Raw genomic sequence first — 15398 nt, 5'->3', positions numbered from 1 at the left:
ATGGGTGTGACAGTACATAGGCAAGTCCGAATTTAGAGTACCGCGCCTGCAGTGTGGTACCATGTTGTGCAGCAACATGCCGGGCAGGAAGAGGTGCAGCATAAGAGCAACAAGAAGAGGCAACAAAAAGGTCTGCGCTCCAGTAATAGTTGTTGTTCCCACAAAGCAGAGAGAATATATGCCTGGGAGTTTTTTTGTACGCACTGTTTGTATGTGTTGCTGCACCGTGTGTGTTAAAGCAGCAGTTGCTTGAAGGTTTACCATGACCGTAGCATCTATGCTAATTACCTTTAGCTCATCTATGGTGTTTCACATTACAGGTTAGCATTAAGCTAGTGGACTTTTGAAATTATATAGTTTGGTTGAACATTTCCGTGTTTTAATACACAATGTGTAATTCTTTTTTGTTTTTTATGTCAGTTTTAGAGTAAACGTCAACTGGGAGTGACAAAAAAAAAAAAAAAGCTTGAAGAAAGTACACTTCGCCTCATATGCAGAACTGTGTGGGTTGGAGAGTGAAAACAGGCACTAAAGAAAACATGAAAAATTGTATTTTATAAAGCTTGTCTAAATACGTGTGTTTAAAGCTCTTAAATATCTTTCATATGGTCTATATAACTGATTTTCACCTATTGGGCCTGGAACATATACACAGCAGGCTTTCATAAACAGGCTTTCACTGTATATATTCTCACCAGACACTTTATGAGGTACACACCCACCATCTCTTTCACAGAGATCCGGCAAAATTGCCGCACCAGAGCCGCAAGATGAGATCTGGCATTTAGTTCTTCTCACCTATGAGCGATCCGTTCAGGAAGAGCGCCACTCCGATCAGTGTCCCAATGCACAGGGCCAGGATGAAAGGCCTCCGGCGGCCCCAGCGCAGGGAGCAGCGGTCGCTGGCTGAGCCGATCAGCGGGGTGAATATAAGGCCCAGGACGGGGCTGAGGAACCATGTCAAGCTGTTGTACTGTTCTGGAAGACCTGGATGCGCACACACAGGGGATTGAGGTCCGCTTAAAGGGTAAAACATTTTTTCTTAGTTGGAATAATGGCAAATCATTTATTGGAACCAAAGTTATTTTTGAAAGTGTTCTTGAGGAATGACTCAGTGATGTTAAAAATGTTCATAGTATATAATTACAGCGCTTGTAGATATTGCGTTGTGATTGCTAAAGAGCTAACGCTGAACTGAAATGTCAAAGAATGACTTAGAAATGTGGCGAAAGGAGAGACCATGCTAGTCATATGACATGTACATTGTGTGCAAGTGCCAGATATTTATTTTTTAACTCTGTGGGTTACTTCTAGTCGTTATGATTATTTCTATTACGCAAAGTGACGATCATCTTGAATAACTGGCACGAGGTTATTGTTATTGAAATGTGGGAAGAACCCTGAGTACTTGAAGAAAACCCACACTAGCACGGGGAGAACATGCAAACTCCACACGAGAAGGCTTCAAATGCACAACCTCTCGACTGCGTGGCAGACATGCTGAACACGACCCCCACAGGGTCAAATCCTACTTTATTCAAAGTAGCACAGGAACGTCTAGTCAGCACTGCACATTCAAGACCCGGTAGTGTCTACGTATCGTGTTTGTCAAGCGACAGAGAAGTCATAAGCAGGGCTTGAACCCTCCCGCCGTGTCGACCAGGTCTTGGGAACCCCGTCGCCACGGAGACTCCATCATCATCGGCTTCCTGGCTCCCGCGACTACGGTAAAGTAACTCACACAGCGCTTCCTGTTGTGCACTTTGGAAACTTTCCCTCGTTTTTTCTTTTGTCTGACATACACTGACACACACACACACACACACACACACACACACAATTATGCATTGCAGTTCTACTCCGTCCAACAGACGCCGCTCTTTATTTTGACCCGAGTACATTTAAGTACCTATGATATCAAAAGTCCTGCAACCTAAAACTTGTAAATGATTGTAAAAGTATTATAAAAAAAAAAATGCATTTTTTTTTTTTTTTTTTTTTTTTTTAAAGGCATTTATTCCATGGCATAATTGGTTAACTGATTTATAGTAAATACATATAATAAATAGTTTTACATATAGGTCTACTGTACATAAAACATTTAATCTACAATCCCAGCTTTTTTGGAACGTGTTGCAGCCATAAAATTCTAAGTTAATGATTATTTGCTAAAAACAAATCAAGTTTATCAGTTTAAACATTAAATATGTCTTTGAAGTGTATTCAATTAAATATGGGTTGAACATGATTTGCAAATCATTGTATTCTGTTTTTATTTCTGTTTAACACAACGTCCCAACTTCATTGGAATTGGGGTTGTAATTACTGGTTTATTAATTATAATTACTTCAACTAATATTTAAATTAAATTTTCTTTTTACTATTAAAATAAAAATGTACATATGCATTTTATATTTGTATTAGATTTTTTAATCGAATAAGTGATTAATTATAATGAAACAATTACAAAACCATCTTGAAATGACAAATTATAAAAATAAAAAAGTACATTTAACATTTTATTAAACAATTATTCAATTGGTTTATTGAAAACAAACAATTTCTCACGTTTTAACATGTTATTTCTTCAAATAATTGTTGAATTAATTACGATTGGGGGGGGAGGGGGGGGAACCAAAACAAAACAAAAACCTGCACCCTCGTCTCCCCAACACATACTCAGCTGCATAATAGTACACTACTAACAATCACAACACAGTGTAGTGAAGTATAAGAGTTCCCACACTTGGCTTGTAGGTACAAACGTGCACACACGCACACAAAAAACAAACAATACTGAGAGAATTTGCAGGAAGTTTTTTTCCACGAGAGAAACAAGAAAAGTGAGAGAATGGGGAGGGCAGCATGAGAAAGGGATCAGGGTCAAAGACGAGGTGAGGAGGTGGATAACACGTGAGGAAGAACAGAGTGTTCCTGAGCTGTGATGGACGGTGGGAACCAAAACGAAGCACTCGCCAGTCATCAAAGTGCTCCGTTTACACTTTCCTCATTCCCCTGACATGTAGACAGGGGGGTGAGGTATTTATGTTCGCCAATGTGCTGCGTGCACCACATGTTGTACATCTGCTACACTAATTAACAAAATATAACTTGGTGTCTTGGTGATGAAGTGCTGTCTCCACGAGTGAAAAAGTCTAGCTTGCCTTCAAGGAGCCACGGGTCAATATAATTGATGGCACTTTCTCAGCAGCGGACCCACCAAGGAACAGTCTGTTCCATCGAACTACTTCCTAATTAAATCAGAACAAAAAATTCCAAACATTTATAAAGCCGTTATTTTTAAACATTATGTATTTGAGTCATTTCAGTAATTTTAATGATTATCCATCCTTTTTTATAGTACTTGTCCTCTTTCGGGTGACCCGGAGCCTACGCCAGATGACTTTGGGCGAGAGGCAAGATAAACGCTGGACTGGTCGCCAGCCAATTGCAGGGCTGTTTAGACAAACACGCATTCCCGCTCACATTCACACCTATGAACAATTTACCTGCAAATTGTTCGCCTGCAATAACTGCATCACCAGAACTTCAAGCTACACACCTAAACTCTATAGAGGATGCATTTTATCTACTGAAGACACCAGAGGAAGTGACCCCCGATAACAAACAACTGACCGCATACTACGGGGTTCCCTGCACAATATTATATATTATTTTGTATTGAACTAGTTTAACTTGACTTAATTGTGATATAAAAGTTCAATAGTAATGAGACCTACCTACAGACAACTCCAATTTCTCTCGATTAACATCCATCCCGCAATTACAAAATCAGATGAGTCGGGTGTGACGTTGAAAAAAAAAAAAAAAGGATGACAGCTTTCAACACAACAGGGTGAGAGGAGTGAGTGTCAGCTGTTAAACTACATAGCCACATGTTCTGGCATCCTAGAATACCCTTACAAACAGGTCCTGTCCCGTGGAGTCGACTTCATCTCTCTGTTTCGTGTTGTGTACTCGACTTTTCCCTATTGCTTAGACTGACCTTCTAAATGATACTTAATGGGGACTGAGTGATATGATCCCTGTACTTAAATGCACGCAAGTGCACATTTATTGCGAGCTGGGTTACATAAGAGGACTGCAGTCAAGCTCCCCACAGTGAAGAATCCATACATGTACGTGAGTGTGAAATGAAGAAAATGCCCCGACAACAAATGCTGTTCATTCGGCAGTAACAAGACACCACTCGACAGTCACAGGAGCATGTGATTGACAGCGGGCCTCCCCACTGCTGTTGAACTATCACGCACGGGAAGGTTCCAAAATTGCACGTCACCGCTACGGATGTCAATAAAGCCAATCAAATGCCACTGATTTTATGTAACGGCGAGCCCAGTAGTAGTGCAGCAAGAGCACTGATTGCCATCCTCAACAACACAGCAATACGTCCGGGTGACTCCAAGCTGGGGAGTCCTAAATGTGTGTTTTTTTTGTTGTTGTTGTTGTTTCATGGAGAAAGAAAATGTGTTAAAAGTAGCTCAGTATGAAACTTGGCGGGTGTATTAACAACACACACAATGAAAATGATTCATTTTACATATTTGCATAGAGTGGTTAAAAAGTGAATATATGGTAAATGGGCTTTCACTTTTAGAGCGCTTTTCTACTTCAGGTACTCAAAGCGCTTTAACACTGTCTCCTCATTCCCCTACTGACGACGCAGCATCTGTAGCAACTGGGGGTTCAGTATCTTGCTCAAGGATACTTGGACATGGTTATAGGAGCCGAAGGGCGAAGCCGCAAGCTTTGGGTTGAGAGACGACCACTCTACCACCTGAGCCATGCCGCCATATAAACACTCCATCCATTCTGTGTTGCTGGAGCCTATCCCAGCTGACTTTGGACGAAAGGCAGGGTACACCCTGGCCTGGTCACCATTCAATCGCAGGGTACATGAAAACAAACAACCATTCACACTCACAGTCACACCTAAGGACAATTCATCTTCAATTAACCTCCTATGCATGTTTTTGGAATGTGGGAGAAAACTGGAGTCCCTGGAGAAAACTCATGCAGGCATGGGGAGAACACGCAAACTCCACAAAGGAAGGCCGGAGCCCGAATTTGAACCCACGACCTCTGAACTATCAGGTGGATGTGCTAACCAGTCATTGACTAAGCCGCCAACATTAACGATGTTTATTGTTTGTTTTTTTTTGGTTGTTTCTGACACTTTTGGCACCACTGGTGGTATCTGGATACTAAGGAACAGTTGAAGTGAGTTGAGGAACTTCATTTAGGCAAAAGCAGTCATTTTCTTCTATCTAGTGCCATTCATTATTACAGCAATTACAGTAGAGTGAAAACCATTTTGAGTGGGACATCAATTACTCAAAGATTTTTGGGGATCACTATAAAATAAAGACAATATAATAATATTGTAACAGAGTTAATAATGACATGTAAACAATTTGGATAAGTAAACAGGCCCCGGAGACCTGAAGACATTATTACCGTTTCTGAAAAACAAATGTTGGTTAAAGGATCCATATAAATAGTGAAATTCTGTTATTCCCATTTCCAAAAATAGTGGCCAGTGGTTTGTTGACTCATCTGCAGAAGGTGGCAGGCAACTATTAAATGGCAAAGCTTTACTTGGACATTTCAAGAATATATCCATCCATCCATTTTCTATACCGCTTTATCCTCACAAGGGTCGCGGGCTTACTGGAGCCTATCCCAGATATTTTCGGGTGAGAGGCGGGGTACACCCTGAACTGGTCGCCAGCCAAATGCAGGGCACATAGAAACAAACAAACAACCATTCGTACTCACATTCACACCTATAGGCAATTTAGAGTCTTCAATCAACCAAGCATGCATGTTTTTGGGATGTGGGAGGAAACCGGAGTGCCTGGAGAAAACCCCCACAGGCACGAGGAGAACATGCAAACTGCCGGGATTTGAACCGCGGTCCTAAGAAGTGTGAGGCAGATGTGCTAACCAGTCGTTCACCGTGCCGCCCTTTCAAGAATATATGTTGCTGGTAAATCGCACTTTTTGTCAACTGACAGTAGACAATACAGTTTGACCTAGAGGCCCGCACATTTTAATTTATCTGAGAGAATGTTTACAGGTTTTGGGTCTGCCATTTGGGCAAGCAAATGCAAACAAATGAGATGAAATGGGCTCAACAATTGACTCTCAATTTTGTCCATGTCTGAACAACAGCATTTACAGACTGAGGTCATTACTGCAAATGCTACCCTCCCAGTGTGAGAATGACACACCCGGTCCCTAATGTAGCCATTCATTCATCCAAATATATTTCCATGCATCTTTTTAGCCAACTCTCCATCTTATCCTATGCCAACAAGTGTCGGTGAGGTCGACCAGATGGTTTTGTATTCTTTTTTAAAAACACACAAAAACCCTGAGGCTAGCCATTACAGCTTTCTTTTGCTCTGGCCTGTTTTCGTGTAAAGCACTCAGGCGCGTGTGTGGGTGTGTGTCCAAATTAGTGTTTAAAACGACCAGATGACATAGTGGAAGACAAGAACTCTATTTGGATATATATCGAGATAGAATGCAAATCCTTTTAAGCTCAGTTGTTTTTAGATACCTAAAAATACGCATCATTCAGGCGACATTTTGCAATGTTAAGCTACATGAGAGGGGCAAAGTACTAAAACGTCTGCACATGACAACTACAAGACTAATCCTAGTGTTTAACAATTAGCTATCTGACAGTGTCAATAAAAAACATAATTGTAAAGGTATAGGAATAGTTCTGAATACATTCCAAATCCATGTGCAATATGATCTTTAATGTATTTTATTAATGCCAAATAACTACACAGTAAACCCCCATTGATTCACTATTTACAAATGTATCCATTTGTGGTTTTTTCCTGTGGAACCTATCCTCAGTTATTTGCTGGAAAAACTCACGTATGCGCTGTTTTTGGGGTGCAATCTTGTGGCATTTTGGTGCCAAGGAACTATTTTGAAGAGGGTTGAGGAGCTTCATTTGGCCAAAAATATTGCTTTGCTGCCATCTTGTTGCATTTATAGACAATTGGGAACCTTTTGGGGGGCCGTCTATTATGCGTGGATTTTGCTTGATTCGTGGCACGGCCCTAAACTATTAATATAGGCAATTCTAAACATTTTTAGGGGGGCGTCAATTATTCATGGATTTGGGCTTGGCCCACAAATAAGGTAACTAACTAAATTCTCGAAGGACAAACAGTTAAAAGCATTAATATTCTAAGGTGAGGATTTGCCTCCTGTAATGTTTTTAATTCCTTCAAAATCACCTGAGAGCTCAGCAGGCGTTTGTTTTTGATTACTTCACCTCTCTGGAGGAATGAAATGAGGGGCGTGTACGGGTTAGAAGCAACGTGCTGACACATTCACACTTCAGCATTCCTCACATATCCTACAGTAATGGTAAGCACATACATGCCTTAATCTCACGTACAGCCGTACCGACGCATACGGCTTTTGCCTTCCGCGGCAAACATGAGTGCTGACTGTACTGGCCTGCGGGCCGCTATTTGGGCACCCATTGGTCACATGTCAGTGTTGCTGCTGTGTCGCCTCACTTGGCACACTCCAAAACCCTTAAAGGGCATGCGAATAATGACAAGAGTAGAAACAGAAAGTTGTCGCGGTGATTATGTAAGGGCCATAAACAGGGGGAGGGGGTTTTAAATAGCCACGCAGACTAGTGAGTCACGTCGTAGGTGTGAAAGACGCTGACTGCGGCCAAAAGGCCTCAAAACCCATCACGGGGGGACAATTCACATGGTCCGCGGCTTTCCCATCTCTCTTCCCCTTATTTTTATTGGGACTCCAGTACGAAACAACCCCTTTCAAAGGGCCAGTGTCCCTTGAGTGACTGAGGGTCAGATTATGGCGATTAGTGGCTGGGTGACATGGAGAAAGTCATTTACGTAATGGTGCTCCATCTACAAGGTCATCAGAGAAGATTATCCTCCCAGCTAACATGACGAGATCATTCGGAGGCTACCTGGCACGCAGACAAACTGGCTTCCCACCAGGCAATATTTTGGAGCAGGTTAGCTACATACCAAGACTTTCAAGAGTGTTTGTTTACACTGATCTCACAGTGAATGAATTTAATCATGGCTGATTTTCATTTTCAAACTAATTCCAACTACTGGTACTTTTAAAAAATAAATATATACTTTTTTTTTTTTTTAACAACACAAAAAAAAATTGGAAATATCAATTTTCTACAATTGTAAACAGTTCCCATGTGTCCTAGCAAACTCTCATTCTTCCATCAGAATCCACAAGAAGTAAATATTACAGGACACTTAACATGCACTTGTAACAAGTAATTAGTAATTACTCCGTTTTTTTTCTTCCCCGTCTCTGTTGTGTATGCAAATGAGCCGCTGCTCACCCACTCCCCTGTTAACAAAGCCAAGATGGCCAACAAAGACGCATGTCGCTGTCTATTAATACACCATGTAAATCTTTTCTTGGCTTCTTATTCCTGAAAGTGCGTCTCTCAGCAAGCCATTCTGAATTTCGCCGGATCGTGACGTTACGGTGCGGCTACTTTACATTCCAGAGGCCACAATCCGATTCTCCGCCCATGACATGGAAGGGAGGCTGGGCAAAGATCCGGCACCTTCAAGCGATAGCAGGACTACATACAAACATTTCATGTCAAAGCCAAATGCTGAGCAAGAGCTGCAGTGTCGGAAGCACAGATAAGGGTTAGCTTCTATAAGCGGCAAACACTTGAACATTGGGCATGTTGTCTATGTCGAGGTAGGAGGTATTTGTGTTTGCCAATGTGTCTGTTGCATGCATCACATGCATGGATCTGTGCAAGTGCAAATCAGAGGCTTAGTGATTAAGTGCCGTCTCCGTGAGTGAAACGGTTTGGCTCTCTGGGACGGACGACAGACTAAAAACGTCATTCATCCACAAAGGAATATCACTGTTCCCATTGTCTCCGTAATAAGAAACAACCACACAACACAATACCTACAACAGTCTGGCATAAAATGTTGACAGTAAAGTGTTAACATAAGATACTCTAGAGATACTTTAGTGACCCTTTCCAGCTTCATGCAAGTAGGTATGGTAAGAGGGTTTTTTTGTGTGAGAAAACTGTTGTGTTTTTATGGGACAGGGCAGCCTTAACCAACACCTTCAGTTTCATTACATTAATTGCACTAAAGGTTGGCTGGATCCCATCCCAACTGTAGCTGTTTACATGGTGTGTCAAATAAAAAACATCAAAACATTACTTCTTGTGTGGTACTAGATAAGGTAGACTGTCTATTATTGTTACTTGAATATCATATCACATATTCTGACCAATTTATGCATAAATCCAGATAATTCTAAAGGGTTCACACATTGTTTCTTGCAACTAGAAGTCCCAACAAACAGAAGAGCCAATTACACAAACACTGTGTTTTGTTACACATTGTACCAAAGTGGCATATTCAGGCTTGTGGATGTTGTGGTTTGACAGTAATGACTCTCAATGAGCACTGGATCACAACTTCCAAATAATTAAATTACATGCAGATGTCTGGAAACCAAAATAGACATTGGCAGAGAATGATTAAATTAATTGTTTTTACAAACAAACAAAAATAAAACAAAACAAAAAACAGACATTTTCTTCCATTTTCTGGATGGATGGATGGAAATTTTCTTCCACTCTTCTGGGATTACTTTGGACTAATATTTTGCAGGGTGCCGGTGAAATTATTTTCAGTTGTCTGCAAAAGTGCCTGGCACTGACCATAAGACATGAGGGTGTATGATAGACATTTCTTATCTTTCACTGGAACTGTATCAACATGGACAAACAACTCAAACAAACTCCACACACAGACATTAAAAGCCAGGGAGTTTCCCTTCCACCACAGGCCTTGAACGTCACTTGAACGCGTTGCACTAGACTTTGTGATGTTTTCCCCCCCCCACACCTTACAAGAATACACCAACACATTTTCAGCAGTCAATCATGTGATGCCAAAACTTGCTCAATGCTCTTTTAGTCGGCCAATAAGGAGGTTTGTTGTTGTTGTTGCATTGCCTGAAGTGAAAGGTTGTAATTTGGGCTATAAAAAAATAAAATAAAATTTTAAAAAGAAGGGGTGTTTTGTTGTATTTTCTTGGAGTTACACAAAATTACACAAAAGCAAAATCTGCCTCACAACTCTGAGGACCGTGGTTCAAATCCCAGCCCCTCCTGTGTGAAGTTTTCATGTTCTCCCAGTGCCTGGGTGGGTTTTCTCTGGGTACTCCGGTTTCCTCCCACATCCCAAAAACATGCGTGGTAGGTTGATTGAAGACTCCAAATTGCCCGTAGGGGTGAATATGAGTGCGAACGGTTGTTTGTTTATATGTGTTCTGTGACTAGCTGGCGACCTGTTCATGTGTACCCCGCACTTCAAAAGTTGACCTAAAAATTCTGGAAAACCCTTCTATTTTTAATGTATTTTTACAATGCATGCTTGTTGAAGCTTCTACCCATATCATCAAAACATGAAGTATTATCTGTATTTTGTTAGTTTTTTCAAAGTATTATTCTGAAGTTAAGCACTTTATTTGAACACATAATACTTTCTTTTTAGTTACTTAGTCAAATTTTCAAATTCACAGCCCTATTTCATTCAGTAAATGAGAAAACACACAGTTGTGCTCATATGTTTGATTACCCAGGCAGAATTTGTAAGATGTATACAATTCTTTAAAGAAAACATGAAGGACCAGTCGAAACATTTAATTTTAAGGGGATTTAAATTAAACTGTCAAGAATTTCAGAAAAGCATTATCATTAAACAAAACATAACCATAAAGAAATCACTGATGTTCAGTCATATTTAAAAATAAAATAAAAAAAACTTTCACAAATTCTGTCTGGGTATGTAAACTTATGAGCACAACTGTACATATATGAAGTCATATGTACCCTGTCATATTGGAGTGAAAGTGTAGGCTATACCTTTTTCATAACCTCTAGGTGGCGGTGGCATATTGGAATTAAAGTGTACAGCTTTTTCATAACCTCTAAATGGCGGCATACATTTATAAAATGATTTTTTTTTCCATTTCCCCCGATACCGATACATAATGCGCACTATTGACTTTTGACAATTTTTTGCGCATTATACGACAAATTACAGTCAGTGAAATTGGATAATTTTCTGCAACACACCTAATGATCTCTCACGGCACACTAATGTGTCATACAGTCCTTGTAATGTAAAAAGTACAAAAACTTCATTACAAATACAAAAAAAACTAAAAACATTTTAAATCCGTATTTACTCTGATAAATATTCCGTAATAATCAGTACTCGTTGCTACAAAACAAAATCACAAGAAATTGTTGGTTGGCAATGCCTGAATGGCAGGGCAAAAAACAGAAGAATAGTCTAGCCAGTGATGTGTTGGGAATACTGGTAGGCAGAGGTAATGAAAATGAGATGCAGGTATCAGTTAGCCAACATGCAGGCCTTTAAGTATGCTGCCAAACTACATAAAAAAAATAAATAAATAAAAATTCTAACTGCTAACTTTTTTGAATAATTGTACCAACAATACTTAAAGTGATAGTTCACAAGTTTTTTTTTTTTTTATTTTTATTTTTTTTTATTCTTCACGGAACCGCCACGGCCAAGGAAGAACAACCTACCAAAGACAGGAGGCTTGACCGACGAGGTGACAATTATTTCTCATGCACTCTCGGGCACACTTTTTGGAGTTAAAAAAAAAAAAATCAAACAAAAAACCAAAACCCTTTGCAATGCGATTATAATGGGTGTCAATTATTTGTGGATTTTCACCATTCACTGTCAGGCCCGGTTCCCTATTCCCCACATATAGCTACCTGACAGCAACAGGTAAAGTCGGTGACATAGGGAACCCGATGACGCAATGTCTGAGCTTTGTTTTTCTGACCAGTTTTTCATAGGCGGGAACGTAAACATTATTTCAGGCTGCTTAATTTTGAAATTTCTTTTTTTTTAAAGGCCTGAACAGGTTTTGACATGAGAGTTGTGTTTGAGTGCATGTTTTGGTGATTCGGCTTCTCACCGATCTGCAGCAGCACAGGCGTCACCAGCGCAGTCTCCATGGCGTAGCAGAACTCCCGGCCGAACATGACGGCGCCGTGCATCACCCATCTCTTCAGGGGGATGCCCTCGATGGACCCCTCGCTCACAAACTCCTCGCTGCGGTCTTTGCCGGGGCGGCTCCCCGCTCCCGGCGAACCGTCCGAGCCCTTTTTCTCTTCCGTTTTGGCCTCCACGCCGGCAACCAGTGATCCCACCTGCATGGCGTCAGCGCCCGTGCTCTGGGGAGGCATGGCGGGCGGGTGCATGCACACCACGGGTGGGGGGGGACGAGTGCTGATGCAAAAAGCGTCCCACTCAAGCTCACTTTAAAACTAAATTACAGTTGACAAACCTTCTCTATTAATCTGCTTACAGATAATTAGATGGATACTTTACAAACAAAACTTAATGTGTTGTAATTAAAAACATTAACCAACATTAATCTCTTTTGGAGGCAGTTGAAGGTAATCAAGGAAAATTACTAAAAATGTCACCTTCACGACACTGCGGCATGCCTAAAAGCCGCCGCACTCCTTGGTTGGAAGAAAAATCAAATAGAGCCTTCCCACTGCTGAAAATCCCCTAAATAATCATTTTAAAAAGCAGCTGAATTTTCACAGAAAGAGGGCACTGAACATTCAAAGTTTGTGCAATTTTCTTTTTTGATGCATGCGTGTGGTATGTGCATGGAGAGTGTGTGTGCGTGAGTGTGTGTGCATGCATCTGTGCGCGTTTATGGCTTATTGGTCATCGAGGTCGTTTCAAGCTCTCGTCTTACTTTTGTTTTTGTCTATTACAGGGGGTAAAAATCCATATAGAAGACCATTTGGTGAATTCCAGAGTCATTTTGCGTATGGAGGGCTGGAGGGGCTGGGCGGGATTGAGGGGGAGGCCGCAGGTGTAGGTGGGCGGACAGGCGGCAGAGGTGGTCGTCGAAGCTCCTCGTGAAATCCCCATCGGTTGGCTGATGAATCTGAAGGGAAGATGGAAAAAAATGACAATTTAAAAATAGGAGTGAAAGCTGTTCATGATATTCAACAATGCTACTTAAACCGTAAACTACTTACCAGTAGTATGGGCAAACGCTCCCTTTAACCATCCTGTTATGTTGTGTATCAAAAAATACATTTAAAAAAGGTGGCCAATGAAGTTGGGATGTTGTGTTAAACAAATAAAAACAGAATACAATGATTAGCAAATCACGTTCAACCTATATTTAATTGAATACACTACAAAGACAAGATATTTAGAACTATTGTTTTTCGTAAATAATCATTAACTTAGAATTTTATGGCTGAAACACGCTCCAAAAAAGCTGAGACAGGTGGCAAAAAAGACTGAGAAAGCTGAGGAATGCTCATCAAACACCTGTTTGGAACACCCCACAGGTGAACAGGCTAATTACGAACAGGTGGGTGCCATGATTGGGTATAAAAGGAGCTTCCCTGAATCGCTCAGTCATTCAAAAGCAAAGCTGGGGCGAGGTTCACCTCTTTGTGAACAAGTGCGTGGGAAAATAGTCGAACAGTTTAAGGACAATGTTCCTCAACGTACAATTGCAAGGAATTTAGGGATTTCATCATCTACGGTCCATAATATCATAAAAAGGTTCAGAGAATATGGAGAAATCACTGCATGTAACCGACAAGGCAGAAAACCAATATTGAACGCCTGTGACCTTCGATCCCTCAGGTGGCACTCCATCAAAAACCGACATCAATGTGTAAAGGATATGACCACATGGGCTCAGGAACACTTCAGAAAACCAATGTCAGTAAATACAGTTCGGCGCTACATCCGTAAGTGCAATTTGAAATTCTACTATGCAAAGCAAAAGCCATTTTTCAACAACACCCAGAAACGCTGCCGGCTTCTCTGGGCCGAACCCATCTAAGATGGACTGATGAAAAGTGGAAAAGTGTTCTGTGGTCCAACGAGTCCACATTTCAAATTGTTTTTGGAAATTGTGGACGTCATGTCCTCCGTTCCAAAGAGGAAAAGAACCACCCGGACTGTTATGGACGCAAAGTTCAAAAGCCAGCATCTGTGATGGTATGGGGCTGTGTTAGTGTCAAAGGCATGGGTAACTTACACATCTGTGAAGGCACCATTAATGCTGCAAGGTATTATACAGGTTTTGGAGAAACATATGCTGCCATCCAAGCAGCGTCTTTTTCATGGACGCCCTTGCTTATTTCAGCAAGACAATGCCAAACCACATTCTGGACGTGTTATAACAGTGTGGCTTCATAGTAAAAGAGTGCGGGTACTAGACTGGCCTGCCTGCAGTCCAGACCTGTCTCCCATTGAAAATGTGTGGCGCATTATGAATCGTAAAATACGACAACGGAGACCCCGGACTGTTGAACAGCTGAAATTGTACATCAAGCAAGAATGGGAAAGAATTCCAACTACAAAGCTTCAACAATTAGTGTCCTCAGTTCCCAAACGTTCATTGAATATTGTTAAAAGAAAAGGTGATGTAACACAGTGGTAAACACGACCCTGCCCCAGCTTTTTTGGAACATGTTGCAGCCATAAAATTCTAAGTTAATGATTATTTGCTAAAAACAATCAAGTTTATCAGTTTGAACATTAAATATCTCGTCTTTGTAGTGTATTCAATTAAATATAGGTTGAACATGATTTGCAAATCATTGTATTCTGTTTTTATTTATGTTTAACACAACGTCCCAACTTAATTGGAATTGAGTTTGTACATCACCTTTTCTTTTAACAACATTCAATAACCGTTTGGGAACTGAGGACACTATTTGTTGAAGCTTTGTAGGTGGAATTTTTTCCCATTCTTGCTTGATGTACAGCTTCAGCTGTTCAACAGTCCGGGATCTCAGTTGTCGCATTTTACGCTTCATAATGCGCCACACATTTTCGATGGGAGACAGGTCTGGACTGCAGGCAGCCCAGTCTAGTTTTTTTTTTTTTTTTTCTTCTGTTCAGTTTATATTGTCCATCCATTTTCTGAGCTGCTTCTTCTCACTTGGGTCGCGGGCGTGCTGGAGCCTATCCCAGCTGTCATCGGGCAGGAGGCGGGGTACACCTTGAACTGGTTGCCAGCCAATCGCAGGGCACATAGAAACAAACAACCATTCGCGCTCACAGTCATGCCTACGGGCAATTTAGTCTCCAATTAATGCATGTTTTTGGGATGTGGGAGGAAACCGGAGTGCCCGGAGAAAACCCACGCAGGCACGGGGAGAACATGCAAACTCCACACAGGCGGGGACGGGGATTGAACCCCGCACCTCAGAACTGTGAGGCTGACGCTCTAACCAGTCGGCCACCGTGCTG

General features: G+C 41.2%; 1 protein-coding gene across 6 annotated transcripts in view; it reads right to left on the bottom strand.

The window, feature by feature from the left end:
- Positions 1 to 15398, bottom strand: part of LOC133395397 (solute carrier family 45 member 4) — a 50687-nt gene that overhangs the window by 17471 nt on the left and 17818 nt on the right. For 5 of the 6 annotated variants that reach the window (XR_009767234.1, XM_061664234.1, XM_061664237.1 and 2 more), the window contains 3 exons: positions 12865 to 13059; positions 12067 to 12380; positions 799 to 987 (listed from right to left, as the gene is read on the bottom strand). Coding sequence is in view for 5 of the 6 variants with exons in the window: in XM_061664234.1 (XP_061520218.1) it covers positions 799 to 987; positions 12067 to 12380; positions 12865 to 13043 (682 nt within the window). In the remaining variant the exon portion in view is untranslated. Of the gene's footprint in view, positions 1 to 798; positions 988 to 12066; positions 12381 to 12864; positions 13060 to 13153; positions 14373 to 15398 lie in introns of those variants that run through there. The other variant, XM_061664239.1, reaches the window with a different exon arrangement.

Source organism: Phycodurus eques, chromosome 20 (assembly GCF_024500275.1).
Source record: "Phycodurus eques isolate BA_2022a chromosome 20, UOR_Pequ_1.1, whole genome shotgun sequence".
NCBI classification, from domain to species: Eukaryota; Metazoa; Chordata; class Actinopteri; order Syngnathiformes; family Syngnathidae; genus Phycodurus; species Phycodurus eques.
The sequence above is the reverse complement of the archived record's forward strand: the minus strand, read 5'-3'. Positions and strand labels throughout refer to the sequence as shown.